We start from the raw sequence: 17,610 nt of genomic DNA on the forward strand, positions 1-17,610 counted from the left end.
GATGTACACTGGTACAGATAGGAACTAGAAACACAGGGAATCCAGGGCAGATACTTTCAGGACCAGTAGTGAGAGTGGCTATACTGGGAGGGCAGAGGGAAGGTGGAGTGGAAAGTGGAAACCAATTACAAGGATCTATATATAACCTCCTCCCTGGGAGACGGACAACAGAAAAGTGGGTGAAGGGAGACGTCGGAGAGTGCAAGATATGACAAAATAATAATGTATAAATTATCAAGAGTTCATGAGGGAGAGGGGTGCAGGGAGGGAGGGGAAAAATGAGGAGCTGATGCCAGGAGCTTATGTGGAGAGCAATGTTTTGAGAATGATGAGGATAAAAAAAAAAGGATGAGGCTTTCTACTCTTATAAATATTTAGTCTCAGAAAACCAAAAGGGCAGAGTTCCACTCTGTCCCATGGGGTTGTGATGAGTTGGAATCAATTCGACGGCAGTGACTGCACAGTACCACCTTAAAAAGCTGGCCATCTTACCTCCAAAGAGAAAGTCATTGCTTCTTTAAAGTCAATTCTTCCTTTGCAAGTATGTTTGTTCTACTCTCCCTTTAGTACCTAAGCAATTATCTACCTACTTACAATGATCACACCCAATACTAAGATTTGATAGTCACAAAGAAGTGTTATGGAAGAAGGACACATAATTTTATTTGATATTTCAAATGATCAAATAATTTGATCATATATTTCTTTTGTGAATTTCATATTAAGAGAAATTGACCACATATATGGTCTCTTTGCAGTTTATGTGCTTCTATACCTAAAATCTCAGGTAGGTCTATATAAATCAAATTGCACAAGAAATTTTTAAGTGACAGAAAATTAACTTGCCTGTTTCAAAATTATCCTGAAGCTTTCGTGGGTGAAGTTTTTTTTCACATTTCTATTAAAAAACAAAACACAGCCACATACAAATTACAGTATCTTCAGTTACTTTACTTATTATATAGTATCAAAATTCTGAAGAAACCTAATGAATTATAATCATGCTCTTCATTTTCTCATTGATACCTTTACTGTATTTTTATCTATGTATTCCTAAAACCATTTTATAGTTCATAACATTAACAGTGTAGAAAAAACAAAATTAAATCTATCAACCAACAGGTGGCTGTTAACAGACTATGTATAACTTACACACTTTTTTACTACGAAGTCATTTTTTGTTGTAGTTGGATAACTTAATAAAATGATACATACATGAAACCAATTGTTTAAATATATGGTAACAATATTTCCTTTTGAATAAATATCAGGTCAATCTATTACATAGATTTATTATATGGTTTATAGTAGCATCTTAGACTTCGTTATTTACACTTTTTTCACTATTATAAAGAAGAAATAAAAATAAAGAAGAAGAAATAGGCTGTAATATAACTTAAAGAAATAATATGACGGACAACCGAAAAGTGGGTAAAGGGAGACGTCGGACAGGGCAAGATATGACAAAATAACAATTTATAAACTATCAAGGGCTCATGAGGGAGCAGGGAGCGGGGAGGGAGGGGAAAAATGAAGACCTAATCCCGGGGGCTTAAGTGGAGAGCAAATGTTTTGAGAATGATGAGGGCAATGAATGTACAAATGCTCTTTACACAATTGATGTGTGTATGGATTGTGATGAGTTGTATGAGCCCCTGAATAAAATGACTTAAAAAAAAAAAAAAGGAAATAATATACCTTGAAATTCACCTTCAAGGGAAACTAGGTACATATTTTTCCTGCTTGTGAGACAAACTGCTTTTTAAGAAAATTATCAATTAGCAGGCTTTACTTGTTCCCATTACACACACAGCAAAACAGTTATCATCAATCTTTCCTTTTTTGCCAATATGATGGAACAAAATTATATCCAGCTGTAATTTACACTTTTTAATTACACATATGGTTTAAGGTTTTTTCATGTTTAATCATTTTTATTTATTCCCTTACAATTTGGTCATTAACTTTGTGTTTAAAAGCTGGTTCACATTTCTCTAAATGAACTTGAGGAACATATATGAAGTTTCCCCAAAAATCTATAGAATTTTGGTTGTTATTAAATTTATTTCAGAAAAATTAACATTTTAACAATGCTATCATTATTATTATATAGTAGTTATTGTTATCACTATTATATAGTATTATTATTAAATAATATATAGTAGTATATTTCTGTCAGTTTTTGCTAGAAATACACATTGAACTTTATTAAGTCTTTAAATAATCTTTTGTGTCCGCTCTGTTTTGTCATGTAGTTTGATAGCCTGATCTTTAATATGTGTCATGGTAGAAACGTTAAACCCTCAGTTAAAAGTAAACAGTCCTCTGAGAATTTATATAAAATCTTTTTGCTAAAAATTTGAAATTACACTTACTAAGAATGAAAAACTGTGAAACTACAATAAGAAAATTCAACAAATAACAGAAGTTGGAAAATGCTAGGTGGAAACACCATCAGTTATCATCTGTGAATTGCTTTCTGAAGCACAAAATAAAGAAATTGGTACCAAAAGTGAAATGAAAAGTCTCAAAAATGTTATCTATCTTTTTAGTCACTACCTAGGATTGTTTTTATTTCTTTTTGAATTTTGAATATTCTATAAACTTTAAGAAAATACACCATGACTTTCTCTCAAATGGGTCACACGTCATTAAAATAAAGATAACTTAGAACATAAAACATAGTAAAGAAATTACTCTTAAAATGAGTGATCACAGTTCTTTTCACATTATTGAAACACATACAAATACCAACCAAAAAAAGCAAAGATCATATATATGATTGAACCAATGTTAAATTCATAATGAAAAGTGGCCAAAGAAAATTTAGTGCACGCAAGTAATACTGTAATTTAGTGGCACAAAATCTTATCAGTATATTACTTAAAATTAGAGCAAAGCAAATAACATTACATGGCTCTTGCTCCATCTTAAGAAGTCTGAATTCCCACTTTGCATGGGAGCCTGAGATCTTACCATCAAGGAATTCTGCTGCTTCGCAGGCTGACTGTGGACCCCATTTGTTCTTTTCTTCTGATTAGGCGTATCTTGATACTGTTTTCTGCCATTTCCCCTCATGTTTTGATTCTATTTTGGAAATAAAATAAAGTATATAATATATAACTCAAAAGAATATAACTCTATGGATATGTTTAGCTGGTTGAATCAGAATTTAACAAAGCTCACAAAAATCTTCTTAATACACAAAGGAACCACACCACATCAATATTTTTCCTTATACAATGGATTGAATAGTGCTCCCCCACCCTCCCAATTGCGTCAATTTTTCACTGTCATCAAATCGATTAAGACTCAACAGTGACACTATAGGGCAGGGTAGAAAGCTCCTATGGGTTTCCAAGACTGTAACTCTTTACAGGAATAGAGAGCCTCATCTTTCACCCGCAAAGTGGCTGGTTGCTTTGAACTACTAACCTGGTGGTTAGCAGCCTAATGCATAACCACTACACCACCAGGGTTTCTTCTGTGTTAACTTATCCAATGTAATATAGATCATAATCTCAATAATGTTAAAACTAAACAAGAAAAAATCAAACTCAATGACATAAAGAGTTGATTCCAACTCATAAAAACCCTAAGGTAGAGAGGTCTGAGAGGCTGGCCCCAACCCCAACTACTAGGACAGTCGCCCCTCACCCCAGAATTTACTTCAGAGGACAGCACTAAAGCTACAGTGCAGGGAGAGGGACATGTCTGATCAGAGCACACAGGAGCAAATGAAGGGGGAGGAAGAGAGTGGAGCACATCCTGGCCCACCAAGCCTTGAGGACGATATCCCCGCACAGAGCAGCCAATGCACAGAGGACTCGATGGCCAGCCCCACTACGAGACCAGACATCCCTAACTGACCCATAGCCCTACGTGGGACACTGGAGACTGGGAATTGCACCCGATATGACCCCACCATGCCGAGGCAAAACACTGAGGGCGTGCAACAGAACAGCAAGGGGAGCAGAGCAAGAAAATCCCCTGGGAATACCAAAAATAGACTTTAGGGTCAAGGTGTGCCACCCCATCAGACTCAACCAGAAAACACTCCTAAAGGTCAATAAACAGACCTAAACTATTCACGGACTTTTCTTTTATTGTTGGTGTTTTTGTTGTTTTGTTTTCTTTTGTTGATTTATTTTACTCTGTCTTGTTTTTGTGCTTATTATTATCTCTGCAGGTCTATCTATATAAAACAGGCTGGATAAACAATCTGGAGGAGAAAACAATGGGACCAACAGTTCTGGGGGGATATGGAAGAGGGAGAGGCAGGGCAAAGGAACTGGGTGTTAAACCCAGGGACAAGGGAATAACAAGTGATCCAAAATTGGTGGCGAGGAGGGTGTAGAAGGCCTGGTAGGGGTTGATCAAGGGCAATGTAACCAAGAGGAATTACTGAAACCCAAATGAAGGCCGAGCATCATAGTGAGACAAGAGGAAAGTAAAAGGAAAGAAGGAAAGAACTAGGAAGCAAAGGGCATTTATAGAGGTATAAGTACAGGCATGTACATATGTAAATATGTAAATATATTTATATATGACAATGGGGAAATTGATCTATCTACATATTTTTATAGGTTTAGTATTAAGGTAGCAGATGGACATTGGGCCTCCACTCACGTACTCCCTCAATGCAAGAACAGTTTGTTTTATTAAACTGGCACTGCATGATGCTCACCTTCCTGACATGATCACTGAAGACAAAGCGGGTATATAAGCAAATGTTGTGAAGATAGCTGATGGTGCCCGGCCATCAAGAGATATAGCATCTGGGGTCTTAAAGGCTTGAAGATAAAGTGGCCATCTAGCTCCGAAGCAACAAAGTCCACATGGAAGAAGCACACCAGCCTGTATGATCATGAGGTGTAGATGGGATCAGGTATCAGGCATCAAAGAACAAAAAATCATATCACTATGAATGAGAGGGAGTGGGGAGTGGGACCCAAAGCCCATCTGTAGGCAACTGGACACCCCCTTACTGAAGGATCGCAGGGAGGATACGAGCCAGTCAGGGTGCAATGGAGCAACAATGAAACATGCAACTTTCCTCTAGTTCTTTAATGCTTTCCCCCCTGCCACCCCCAACCCCCACTATCATGATCCCAATTCTACCTTACGAATTTGGCTAAACCAGAGGATGTACACTTACTGATAGAAACTGGAAACACAGGGAATCCAGGGCAGATGAAACCCTCAGGACCAGTGGTGAGAGTGGCGATACTGGGAGGGTGGAGGGAAGGTAGGGTAGAAAGGGGGAACGGATCACAAGGATCTACATATAACCCCCTCCCTGGGGGACAACAGAAAAATGGGTAAACGGAGACATTGGACAGTGTAAGACATGATAAAATAATAAAAATTTATAAATTATCAAGGGGGAGGAAGGAAAGGGGGAAAATGAGGAGCTAACACCAAGGGCTCAAGTAGAAAGCAAATGTTTTGAGAATGATGAGGGAAACAAATGTACAAATGTGCTTGACACAATGGCCGGATGTATGGATTGTGCTAAGAGTTGTACGAACCTCCAATAAAATGACTGAAAACAAAAAACAAACAATAAAAAACCTTATAGAACAAAACAGAACTGCCATTGTGTGTTTCCAAGACTATAAATCCTTACAGGAGTAGAACGTCTCCTCTTTCTCTCATGGAGCCACTGGTGGTTTCGAACTGCTGACATTGAGATTAGAAGCCTAACTATATCACTAGGACTTCTTCTGTGATGTTAATAAGGCTGAATTAGTGGCAGTTAATGAGGCAAGATGCAATTATCAGAATTATGTAGTCTCTTGTGTTAATCACTTTTGAAATACAAAAATGACTAAATAACTGAGCAGAGACCAAGAACTACTACCAAGACAGGAGAGCTGTGAGTGGAGAATATCCTTTGGATCCAGGGTCCATGCACTAAACCCAGGGGAAGATTGATAACAAAGATCTTCTGTAAGAGGTGACAGAGACAAAGCCTTCCCTCGCCTACAGCCATTGCCATAAATCTGGACGTCTAGCATCCAAACTGAAGAGTAAAGACTACAACCTCCAATATGGATTACACTTCAAACATACAGAAAACAAAAACCTGGCAAACAGTCATGACAATCTCTGGAGTGGTTTGCAGGATAGCTGGCCTGGGCACTTCAAAGATTCAATAAGAAAGCACAGAGACTGCTCTAGACTGAAGTCTAGCCTACTAAGGAAGCATGACAACCAAATACAAGGCTTTAACTCTGACTCAAAATGACATTCTGGAAACTAAGAACTTCAATTATTGACTATATATTGGATGATAATATTGTGGTTGTTTCGAAAATAAAAATGTCTTTGTGGAAGGAAAAAAGTACACTGCGAAAAGCAAAAAGAAAATTAAAGTTTATAATACACTTTATTTTCATAACAAAAACCAACAGAACTTAATTTGGAAGATATTTTCCTCGTGATTTTTGTTTGTTTCTTAAGTGTATTCTCCATCAGCCACATTTACATCAAAGTCAGATGTTAACTTCTATTGTTCTTTACCCTGGATTTATATGAAAACTACAAGGTTAAAGAATCTCAGCCCTGCTTCAAACCACAAGTGAGAAACACAAAAGTCTTTACTGAACAATTCAAAACTCTGTAAACTATTAATTTGCTTATATAGTTAAAAATAAGGGGTGGGGGGAAAACAATAAGGAAATTTCTCAATTCATCTGCCAAAGGATCTCATGGTCTGAATTTTTAAAATTATGTTACTCACCTTTGATTTTAAGAGGTCAGACATTTCAGAGTGATTATTATATGGCTTCTGTTGCAGTGGTTGCCTGTGCTTTATCCACTGGTCACCAGGAGAGCCTTCAGGGAATAACTGCTGGCTATGGCGGAATTTGGTTCGGCTAAACCAAGATAAAACAAGATCAAGAAAAATTTCACCAATAGTTCTTTTAATATCTTGATAGCTTATCAAAGGTACTATGTATTTTACTTGCATGTTTACTGTCTATCCTCTTATAATGGAATACTTTGCCTGTTACTTAATCACTCACACCCCAAAGAGAGCCTGGTGCTGTGTTAGGTGCAGTTATGGCTCGTAGCTAGCCTGTGGACAACAGAGCCAAACACTGAAAGTCTGGTAATCAAAAGTTTGTTGAATGAATTAATAACATTATTTTTTTAATTCCTATTGGCTTTTTCCAAATTATTCATACTACTTCTTCCTGGTTACTCCGTGGGCTGCTAACTAAAAGGCCAGCAGTTTGAAACCACCAGTCACTCCTTGGGAGAAAGACAGGGCTTTCTACTCCGTTACAGTCTTGCAAACTCACAGGAGCATACCCTATCCCATAGGGTTTCTATAAGTCAGCATCAATTTGATGGTAATGACTGACTACTTTTATTCTTCCTTAAAAGTGATTACATGCTTTAAATCTAAAGGAGGTAAATTTTTTTTTAAGTTAGTTGACACAAATAAATGTAGATGGATGGATTTTCCTTCTTAATGGAACAGACACCACATTCTTACTATGACGCTTGAAGCATGGGATTTGATCCTACATAGGTCAGTTATGGATCACATCCATTCTTAAAGAGGATTTGGAAATGACGTGATAGTCTAAAGCAAAAAATTAGAAATCCAAGACAATGGGATAAAACAATTGAATAAAGACCTGGTCTAAAAGACTCATGCAAAACAGAACCTAAAAGGTTGTGCTTATGCATTATTTAGGGTAAGAACTCTCATTATATAGTACTACTTACATGTAAGCAGAGCCCAGACTCTTGCTACATTGACAAGTAAGTGATACAGGTAAATGATCCCAAGGATCAGATTCTAAAAAGACTATTTCAGTATAATTTCTTCCCCTTTCACATTGAGAAAATAAAATTAATTACCTTTTCTTTAGATTAAATTCAGACATTGCTTCCAACACACCATCACAAACATCAGAAAAACAAAAAACCCCACCATCCTACATAAGAAAGTGAAGACTTGGTTCAGGAGGCTGCTTTAGTATCTCTTTATTCTACTCTCCAAAACATAAACACTCCATTTATTTCTCCAAATACTGTATCACTACCTTATAACTTTACAGCAGTGGCCATAATTTCTTTTTAATCTTGGCTATATTTTTATCTCCCTAACCTTTTCTACATTGCTTGACTTATGTTTCCAAACTAACCAAACACATTGCCATCAAGTCAGTTGTGACTCATGCCAACCCATAGGGCAGCATCAAACTGTCCCTGGGTTTCCAAGACTGTGTATCTTTACAGGTGCAGAAAGCCTCATCTTTCTCGGGAAGAGCAGTTAGTAGATTCTAACTGCTGACTCTGCATTTAGCAGCCCAGCATATAATGCCACCAGAGCGCCTTCACTTAAGTTTAGTAGTGTACAATTTGGTAATTATAATAAAAGATTCAGAGAGGCATTTAACTGAAAATCCGGTCTTCATAATACCTGACTAAAATGGAATGCTACCTATTTAACAAGGATTGATTGTGGATGTGGCTTACTCCAGTAAACTGAAATTTGAAACATCAAGATAAAAACAGACATCCAAATGAGAGAAAACAAAAAATTAACTCTTTGCTAACATTACTACAGCCAAGTTCAAGAAAGCTTATTACAATAACATATTCTTATTTAATGTAGTTATTTCCTCAGTCTACTCTGTAACTGTGATTTGGATACAGTAGGTCGTAATAAAGAAAATGTGCTTTGCAGTTCACACCCATATAATAGTTACTCTTTATAAAGCACCCACAGGGCAAGAGTGGCCCAGTAGCACAATTGTGCTCAGTCTGTTCAAGAGACTTAGGTCTACTCAGCCAATGCATCTCATGCTTAGTCATCCCATCAGTAAAGACTTGCATGCTGCCAGGATGCTGAGTAGGTTTCAGTGGAACTTTTAGGACTAAGAAAAACTAAGAAGAGAGGCTCGCCATTTTACTCCCCAAAATCAGTCAATGAAAGCCCTACGGATAAAATGGTCCAATACAAACTAATCCTGGAGCTATGCAGGACTAAGCAATGTTTCCTTTCATTGTGCACAGGGGATCTGTGTGTTAGGGACCAACTTCACAGTCATTAACCACATAGTGCACACTTTATGCTAAAGAAAGTAAATTAAAACCAAAACAACCCCAAATCTTCACAGCTCCATCATTTTTACTTTAACAATTTTACATTAGTACTCATCTGTAGTCAAAATCATACCTCAGTATATCCACATCACTCCTTCAGAGAAACTCAATTACCTCTCAAATAGAATATGAGAAGAGATAGAAAATAAAATTAAAGCATATCCATTTACCCACAATTAGCTCTCTTTTTTTCTAGTGTTCTATATATATCCTCTAAGATATGTGCAGTCTCTTGAAAATACTATTCTTAAATATGTCTGAAGCCCCTGTCTTCCACTTCACTAACCTTTTCCATCTCATCTAAATTCTGGTTAAAGGACAGCGGAGAGACACACACAAAAACAATTCTATGTTCTATTAGCCAGCAACTAAATAGTTACTACCGATACAAAGAAATTCTGTATTTCTGTAAACTTTAGAAACAAAATGCTACTGTAGGGTTAAAAACTATCAGAAAGTCAAGGTTCTATAAATATTTTACCTTAATTTTTCCACAGTGGGCTTTGCTGGTGTGCTGCCAGCTGAGGAAAATCCATTGTCACTGTCTGAAGAATCTCCAAATCTTCGAGAAAGCCAGTCTCTTAATGGTCTGGAAACATTAATAATTCACTTTTTCAGCTTGACTTTACAAAGAGAATAATTACCAAAATCAGGATTAGTTTTAAATTAAAAACATCTAGATGGATGGACGGACGGATGAATGATGGACAGATGGATATAGATATGAACATACCTGATAAATGGAATGGCCATAAAAAATTTGTTAGGTGCCAAACCAAGTTTGGATTTTGGAGTCATATCATTTCTATGACAGGGTAATTTCTCAATGGAGAACCACTCAATGTTCTGAAATATAAAGGAAAAATCTTTGACTTAATTATTATTAAGGCATTTCAAAAACAATTTCCTATGTCATCCCCTTGGGATACTGTCCAACAAAGTTGCAAATACTTTTTTCATTGTTACATACCCGAATTTCTCTTCTAGTTTTCGGGTTGAATTTTGTGTCCTTTGGAACTCCTGGAATAATGTATAAACGAGCAAGCTGATCATTGATTCGAAGTTCAATGTAATCATCCTTGCAAATATAGTCTTTGATATCAAAACCAGTTTCTTCAAAAACCTGGAAATAACAAATTTGGAATTTGGATTCAAAAGTTTGATTGCAACTGTTTAACCTCCTATTAAACTTTATTTTGAAGCCAAAAATGTTGAAATGTCCAGGTGTGAAAACACTAGACAGGGAGGGAGTCAGAGGATTTCAGGTTCTAGTTCTGGCTCTGTCATTACCTGTCTGACAATGAAAAACTGTTCTGTTACCTACCGATGAAAAGCCTTAGTTTTATCATCTATTAAACAAAAGCAGGTGTTGGAATAAGCAGTGGTTCTCAATCTCTAGAAAGTACATCACTGGAGACATATGAATTTACTTAAAAGTCCACGAATGAAAAAAATATATATATAGATATATATACTAAGCTATAAACTAAAAAACATTCTGCACATATACAACTATTTTTTACCCCTGTGAAAACTGGATTAAAGTATTATGTACTTAAATGGATAGATTCTAAAAGTACAGCTATAACCAAATTTGTGTATATGTGTATGGGGGAGGCAGAAGAGTTGTACCAAAGAAATAATGCCTACTGACTGGAAGAATGCTTCTATAACGACCCTCCCTTTGCAGTACTTCACTGGGGGAGGGGAGTTGTGTGAGGAAAAGAAACCAAACAAAGAAATTCACAGGTATCCAGTCGATTCGGACTTCTAGTGACCCGATAAGATAGAGCAGAACCGCCCCTGTGGGTTTGAGGCTGTAAATCTTTATGGGACCCATCACAGCAACTAGTAGTAGGATTGAACTACTGACCTTGCAATTAGCAGCCCAATGCATAATCCACTACACATAATGCCTTGAGGAAGAGGAAAGGTTTACAAAAAATGGGGACTTTTAAATAGAAAAGCCACACTTAATCTGATTAACATACTGGGCTTCTATTTAAAAGTAAAAGCAATCTGTATCTTCCAAGCCTTAAAATTTTCCTTATAGTAACTTTTCATTGTTGTTGCTGTGGAGCATAAATACAGAGCCAAACACACACTAATTCAACTGGTTTTAAATGCACCACTCGGGACACTGAGCTGTGCAACTATTCTCACCCTCATTTTCTGATATGTTCCTTCCAATTAACATAAATTCACTGCAATCTTTCCAGCTGCTATTACCTATTTGATCCAATATACTCAGGCCATTGAGTCAATTCCAACTCAGAGCAACCCTATAGGATAATGAACTGCTACATATTTTCCAAGGCTGTAAATCTTCGCAGAATCACACTATCTGAACTTTCTCCCACAGAGTGGCTGGTGGATCCAACCACCAATCTTTCAGTTAAGCAGCCCACCCAATGCCAATGAGGTGATTCTGACTCATAGCAACCTTATATAAAAGTTTCATACCCTATAAATCTTTAGGGGAACAGATAGCCTTAACTTTCTCCCACAGATGAACTAGAGGGTTTGAACCACAGAGGGTATAACTTATAGTTAGCACTCTAACACTTTCCCTACCATGACACCAGGGTTCATTTCAAATAGAGTACAGATCCTATATAGTTCTTAAGAGGGCACAATACTCAAAGCAAACATTTTTTACAAGTTAAAATAAACTATTGTTTGTTTTTATGATGACTTCGGGGGACATTTTCAGCTTAAGGCTTACAGATTATTTCGAGGCAGTAATTTTGGTTCATCCAACCTTCATGCCTTCGGGATTTCTAGAGTCCATGAGAATTTGAAGTTCTGTATTTCCCCCTACTGATCAGGATTCTTCTATGGAGTCTTTGATTAAAATGTTCAGTAACGATAGCCTGGCACTGCCTTGTTCTGGTGCCATGGCAAAGGAGGTAGTTTATACATGGAGGCAATTAGTCACACATTTCATATCCTCCTCATCCTCCTGACTTCCCTCTCCAATCACTGTGCCTTAAATGCCTGCTTTAAGACCCTATGCACTACAAACTCACATACATCGAGTCACTGTCAACTCATAGCAAACCCTAGAAGAGAGGGTAGAATTGCCCTTGTGAGTTTCCAAAACTATAAACTCGGTACAAGATTATTGAAAGTCCCATCTTCCTCCCAAGGGTCAGCTGGTGGTTTCAAACTCCTAACCTTGCAGTTAGCAGCCCAATTCATAACCTATACACCACACAATAGAATATGTAATGAAATCATTAATTATGTTTAATGACTCATGCATATTATCTGTCTAAGCTTTCCCATTACAGCAAAAATCTTATGTTCAGATACTGTGGATTCCTTCTTTTCAAACCAAGCCTTCTTTTTAACCCCACTGTTGGAGACAGATCTTAAAAATGTTTTTGATAAAAACAAACAAATCTTGATGGGTTATTACAGATTCATAAATGAAATCCTTAGAAGTGGCTTACTTAAATGTTCATATATAAATGATATATGAACTTGCTTCTCTTTATTAAGATACCATTAAGGGAATCAAAAGTAGGCATTCACAAAAAAAAAAGTTATATCCAGAATGCGTTAAATTCCCGTATATCAGTAAGTAATCTGATCTTTAAAAACATAAGAAGCATGTGACCTAGTACTCAAATAATTTTCTAATGTTAAATAGTGATAAGTAGCTCAACATCATCAGATTTCAATAAAATGTCAACTAAAATTACAATGAGCTATTTCATACTCCTACCAGATGTTGAAAGTTTTATAAATTGATTAATTCCACGAGTAACCTAGGATAGGGCACAACTAGCACTCTCATGCACTGCGGGTGGGAATATGAATTGGTACTACTTGGGAAGCTGTTCACAGATATACAGGTTATCTATGATACCGAATTATACTTCTAGAGAACCAGGGCTTATTTCCTACAACAGACATGAACAAGAACATTCACAACTATATTCATAATAACCAAAATATAGGAAAAAATGCAATGCATAAGAAAACTGTGAGGTTCCAGTCCATACATATAAGCACAAGGTTATTCCAAACTAACTGTGTTTAAACATGTCCTTGTAATAAGTGGATAGCTGCAGACAAGTCCTTTCAGTAATATAAGAGGGCTTTCAGAAGTTCATGAAAAAAATTGGAATTAAAAGACAATAGAAGATTTCTACAAACCACTTGAAACTTTTTTGTAACAGCAATGTGCTTATCTGTTTACTAACTGGTAGGTAGGTTCTATGAAGCGTCTAACACAGCTTGAGGCAGAGGTGTTGCGAGTTGAGATATAGCACCTTAGGGGTTCACAGACTTTTTTCCTATTCTGCTAGTTACAACTCCAACTAGGACTTGAAACATAGTAAATAGTTTTTCATCTAAAGAAGAAAGGAGAGTCCAGATAAATAGCTGAGAAAGGCCATAGCTAAAGAATTATACAGGAGGAAGTAGTACAATATCAGGCAGAAGGAAGAGAGCAAATAACACTACGACAGGGAGACCCTATCACCCTATAGCCAAGCTTAGAACAAATGGGATTAAAAGCAACAGATATAACCTCTCAATTCTAAAAATAAAAGAGATACACCAGCCTCTACATTTACTTTTCCACTCTCGTTAAATAATTACCAGGAAAGTCTTACCAACTCACTTATCTGTGCAAGCACCAAGGACAAAAATTTCATTTCCACGTCTATGTGAACCACATCTATTCCTATAATATAGTTAATTAGCCTGTCATATGGAACAACATTAACTTTAAATATGATCTCAGATGATATTTCCCACATAAGATTTTTTAAATGTTTATTCAAAGAGTACTAATACAGACAAAAAATAAAGTCTTTTGCCTATTATCTATGTCCAAATGCCTATAGGAAAGTAGATTGAATTGACCAATAGTTCCTATGTCCACATTCTATTAAGTTTTGTAAGGGTCTATCAGTCAGCATCATTCCTACAAAATATACTGTTTGGCTAACTAATAAGGAATAATAAGAAATTTTAATCTCATGAGTAAACTGCCAAGCTGGTGTTTCAATGGCAAAATCACTACAAAATGATTCGATAACATTTTAATGACAATTTTAAAAGGTTGTCCTAACACATGTGTGCTAGTTACATAAACGGGTGTCAATTTGGGACTTGAGAGGATGAATAGTGAAGGGTAGAGTCTAGTCTGTCAATCAGGTCATAGCCAATGAACCCTCTGTGTGGGCATGGCCTTCTCCTGAGGATTCTAGGAACTCCTGGTTTTCCTCCTTGGAGGCAGGGAACACTCTTCTGTCTACTCACTCCCTGAGAGATGCTCTACTGACAAAATACATGGCTCTACGCTGATAGACCCTGTGCCTGGGACCTATCCCAGAAGCTACGTGGAGACCCCTGCCAGTGCTGAGATGCTTGCAACACCACTGGATCCAAAGACTTTCTACCCACTGGCCTGTGATTGTCCTGCACTCGGGGTCATTGCATGTGTTTTGTTAGTTTGAGGAGGACTTTATAGATTGGTGTGGAACATATGGGCTAACATTGGACTTACAGGCTTGGCCCGGGATGGGATATTTTCTCAATATTCAACTGCTCTTGTATATAAAGCTCTTTCTTATACACATAGGAGTGCCTATGAATTTGTTTCTCTAGTCCACCCAGACTAATACAACATGCTTTCAACAACAGCTAGATAATATTTTATACCAAATTGTCCAAAATGTCCTTCACTGAGTAAAATCGATGTTAAGCAATCAAATTAATACAGGTGAAACAAAGGGTCAAAAAGACTGGGGATGACTAATTAGAGTGGTCCTACACCTTCTCCCAGATAAGCTTGCTTTGCCACTTCTTTTAGCACAGCCCACACACAAAGGATGAGTCAAATTCAGCTAGAGTATGTATTACAAAAACACCTCTGGATTAGCATATATAATGAAATGAAAACATTATGTAACTGTAGAGATGCAATAATAAGCCAAATAGGAATGTTAACAGCTTTAAATAAGAAAAACAGGATAAAACTCCATAACTTAAACGTATGAGAAGTACTCATACATCAGTCTCTAAGTCTCATCAGCAGCTAAATATTTAGGACAGAATATCTCTTTATATGTCAACACAAGTCAAAATTGAAAACAATAAGATATTAGTATAAAAGAATGAAACAGCAATTTTTTTTTTTTAACTATGCCAGAGTACTAGTTGCATGCCCAGTCTAAAGCAGTTTTGTTTCCATTATGCTGTGGTACCACCAGGTGGCAAAAAAAGATATTACAGTTCTAGGAAAGCCAGTTAAAATACTTCATCACTCAAAAACAGCAATACTTCACCTGAGTTCCAAAATCCTTTTTTCTTTTTTTTGACAAAGAAAACTTTTAAAACAAGGGGGGGGGGGGAGAGTCAAAAGAGTTAAAAACAAAATCCATAAAAACTTAGGACAAGTCTTTTATACAAAGTTCCTTTATCACTTAAAAGAATGTTATTTAGATTAAAAACAAATTTTTGAAACCAAGATATTTTATTATCAAAGTACTACAAGAATGTTGGAACTACCTTCAAAGAAAAACTAAAACAAGAAAATAAGATCTATAACCAGAGATATTAGACAACAAAAATAAATAGAAGGCATCCACGTTGGCAGAAAAGCAAAACTCTATCTTCATATATTATGATTCTATCTGTAGAAAACACTAAAATACAAAAAAAATTGTTGGAAATTATTTGTAAGATCCTGCAATGTGGCAGGGCACAAGATCAACATACAAAAATCAATCAGATTCCTGTACACTGATGAAGAGATCTCTGAAAAGGAAATCAAGCAAACATTATCATTTGTAATAGTCATGCAAACTATGCAATACTTAGGAATAAACCTCACCAGAGGAAAAATGACTCATACAAAGTAAACTACAATACACTACTATAAGAAATCAACAGACCCACAGAAGGGGAATCCATATTCACAGATACGAAGACTCAATAACATTATGAACATACTACCCAAAGCAATTTATATGAGTGCCCCCCTCCAAAAAAATGGGAACCCCTCTCCCACCCCACAAGCTGTTTTTGTTTTGTTTTGTTTTGTTTTTCAGCAAAACAACTTTATCACCTTCAAAGTACTCTCCATTACAGTTAATATATTTGTCAAATCTGAGATTTCATTCTTGGAAACATTTTTCAACCTTATTTGTTTGAATGGCTCACAGCACCTCCCTTGTTTTTTTTCTTCACCTCTTCTATGTCCTCAAATCACTGTACTTTCATGTTCCTCTTCATTCACAGAAACAAAAATAAGTCACACTTGTGGTGGTGACAAAACCAGTCCCTTGTCTCCCACAAATGAGGCCTTTCTGTTGCACACTATTAAGCAATCTTTTCAGAACCACTAAATAGAAAGCTTGATTAACAGTCTGACCTGGGCAATTGACGGACATCCAGAACTAGGTTTGACATCGACATTTCACCTTTTTTGAAACGAGAAAGCCACTGTGCACTGGAGCTTTTCCCATAGCACTGCGTCCTTGTTAGCTGTGTTCAACATCAAAACAGTTTCTGTGGCCTTTTTCCCCAAGAGGAAACACAATCTCACAGTCCATGCTGTTCTTAAATCGGCCATCGTAACAAAGGAGGTTCAAGCAAAACTGCTTTTACGAAAAAATTTACTGTAACAGAGAACCTTCCCAGATGATGCCACTGAGTGTGCTAACTCAGAGCAAGTTGCTTGATGCTCACCAAAAGCTCTATTCCACCCAGCACAATTCTGGAGTTTTTTGAGTGCCCCTTTGTAAATATATTGCAATCCCAATCCAGATCTCAGCACCATTCTTTATAAAGAAATGGAAAAACTAATCACCAACTTTATGTAAAGAAATGGAAAAACTAATCACCAACTTTATGTAAAGAAATGGAAAAACTAAGCATCAACTTTATGGAAAGAGGCGCAGAATAAGTAAAGCACTGCTTAAGTAAAACAGAGGAGGCTTCTCACATCCTGACCTCAAAACCTACATAGCTATGGTAGTAAAAATACCCTAGGTACTAATATTATGATAGATACACCAACAGAATAGAAAAAGAGAACCCAGAAATGTATTCACCTACTTACAGACAACTCTGTGACAAAGAGCTGAAATACAGTAAATGGTCCAAGAGTCTCTTTGGATTTACATTGCAGATGAATGAAACAAGAGTCATACATCATTCCATATATAAAAATGAACTCAAGATGGATTAAAGATCTAAATGCAAACCCTAGAACTACAAACATCAAAGAAAGAATAATGCAGAAACTTAAGAGCCGTATTACATGGTTCAAATATATTAGCAAAGAAAATGAAAAACACACAACAGCAGAAAATAAAATAGACGGCTGGGACCTCCCTAAAAATAAGGCCCCTTGAGATGTAGCAACGATGAAAAATACAACTTTCCTCTAGTTCCTAAATGCTTCCTCCCCCCGCCCCCACTATCATGATCTGAATTCTACCTTGCAAGTCTGGCTAG

General features: G+C 36.7%; 1 protein-coding gene across 1 annotated transcript in view; it reads right to left on the bottom strand.

Moving 5' to 3' along the window:
* The window catches only part of DCP2 (decapping mRNA 2), a 61,616-nt gene that overhangs the window by 10,023 nt on the left and 33,983 nt on the right, over window positions 1-17,610 (bottom strand). The window contains exons 5-10 of the mRNA XM_004706579.2: window positions 10,100-10,252; window positions 9,863-9,975; window positions 9,611-9,718; window positions 6,746-6,881; window positions 2,977-3,087; window positions 847-898 (exon numbers count right to left, since the gene is read on the bottom strand). Coding sequence (XP_004706636.1) covers window positions 847-898; window positions 2,977-3,087; window positions 6,746-6,881; window positions 9,611-9,718; window positions 9,863-9,975; window positions 10,100-10,252 — 673 coding nt within the window. The remainder of the gene's footprint in view (window positions 1-846; window positions 899-2,976; window positions 3,088-6,745; window positions 6,882-9,610; window positions 9,719-9,862; window positions 9,976-10,099; window positions 10,253-17,610) is intronic.

This window comes from Echinops telfairi, unplaced genomic scaffold (assembly GCF_000313985.2).
Source record: "Echinops telfairi isolate 266 unplaced genomic scaffold, ASM31398v2 ScPeMD7_7469;HRSCAF=8507_1, whole genome shotgun sequence".
Classification (NCBI taxonomy): domain Eukaryota; kingdom Metazoa; phylum Chordata; class Mammalia; order Afrosoricida; family Tenrecidae; genus Echinops; species Echinops telfairi.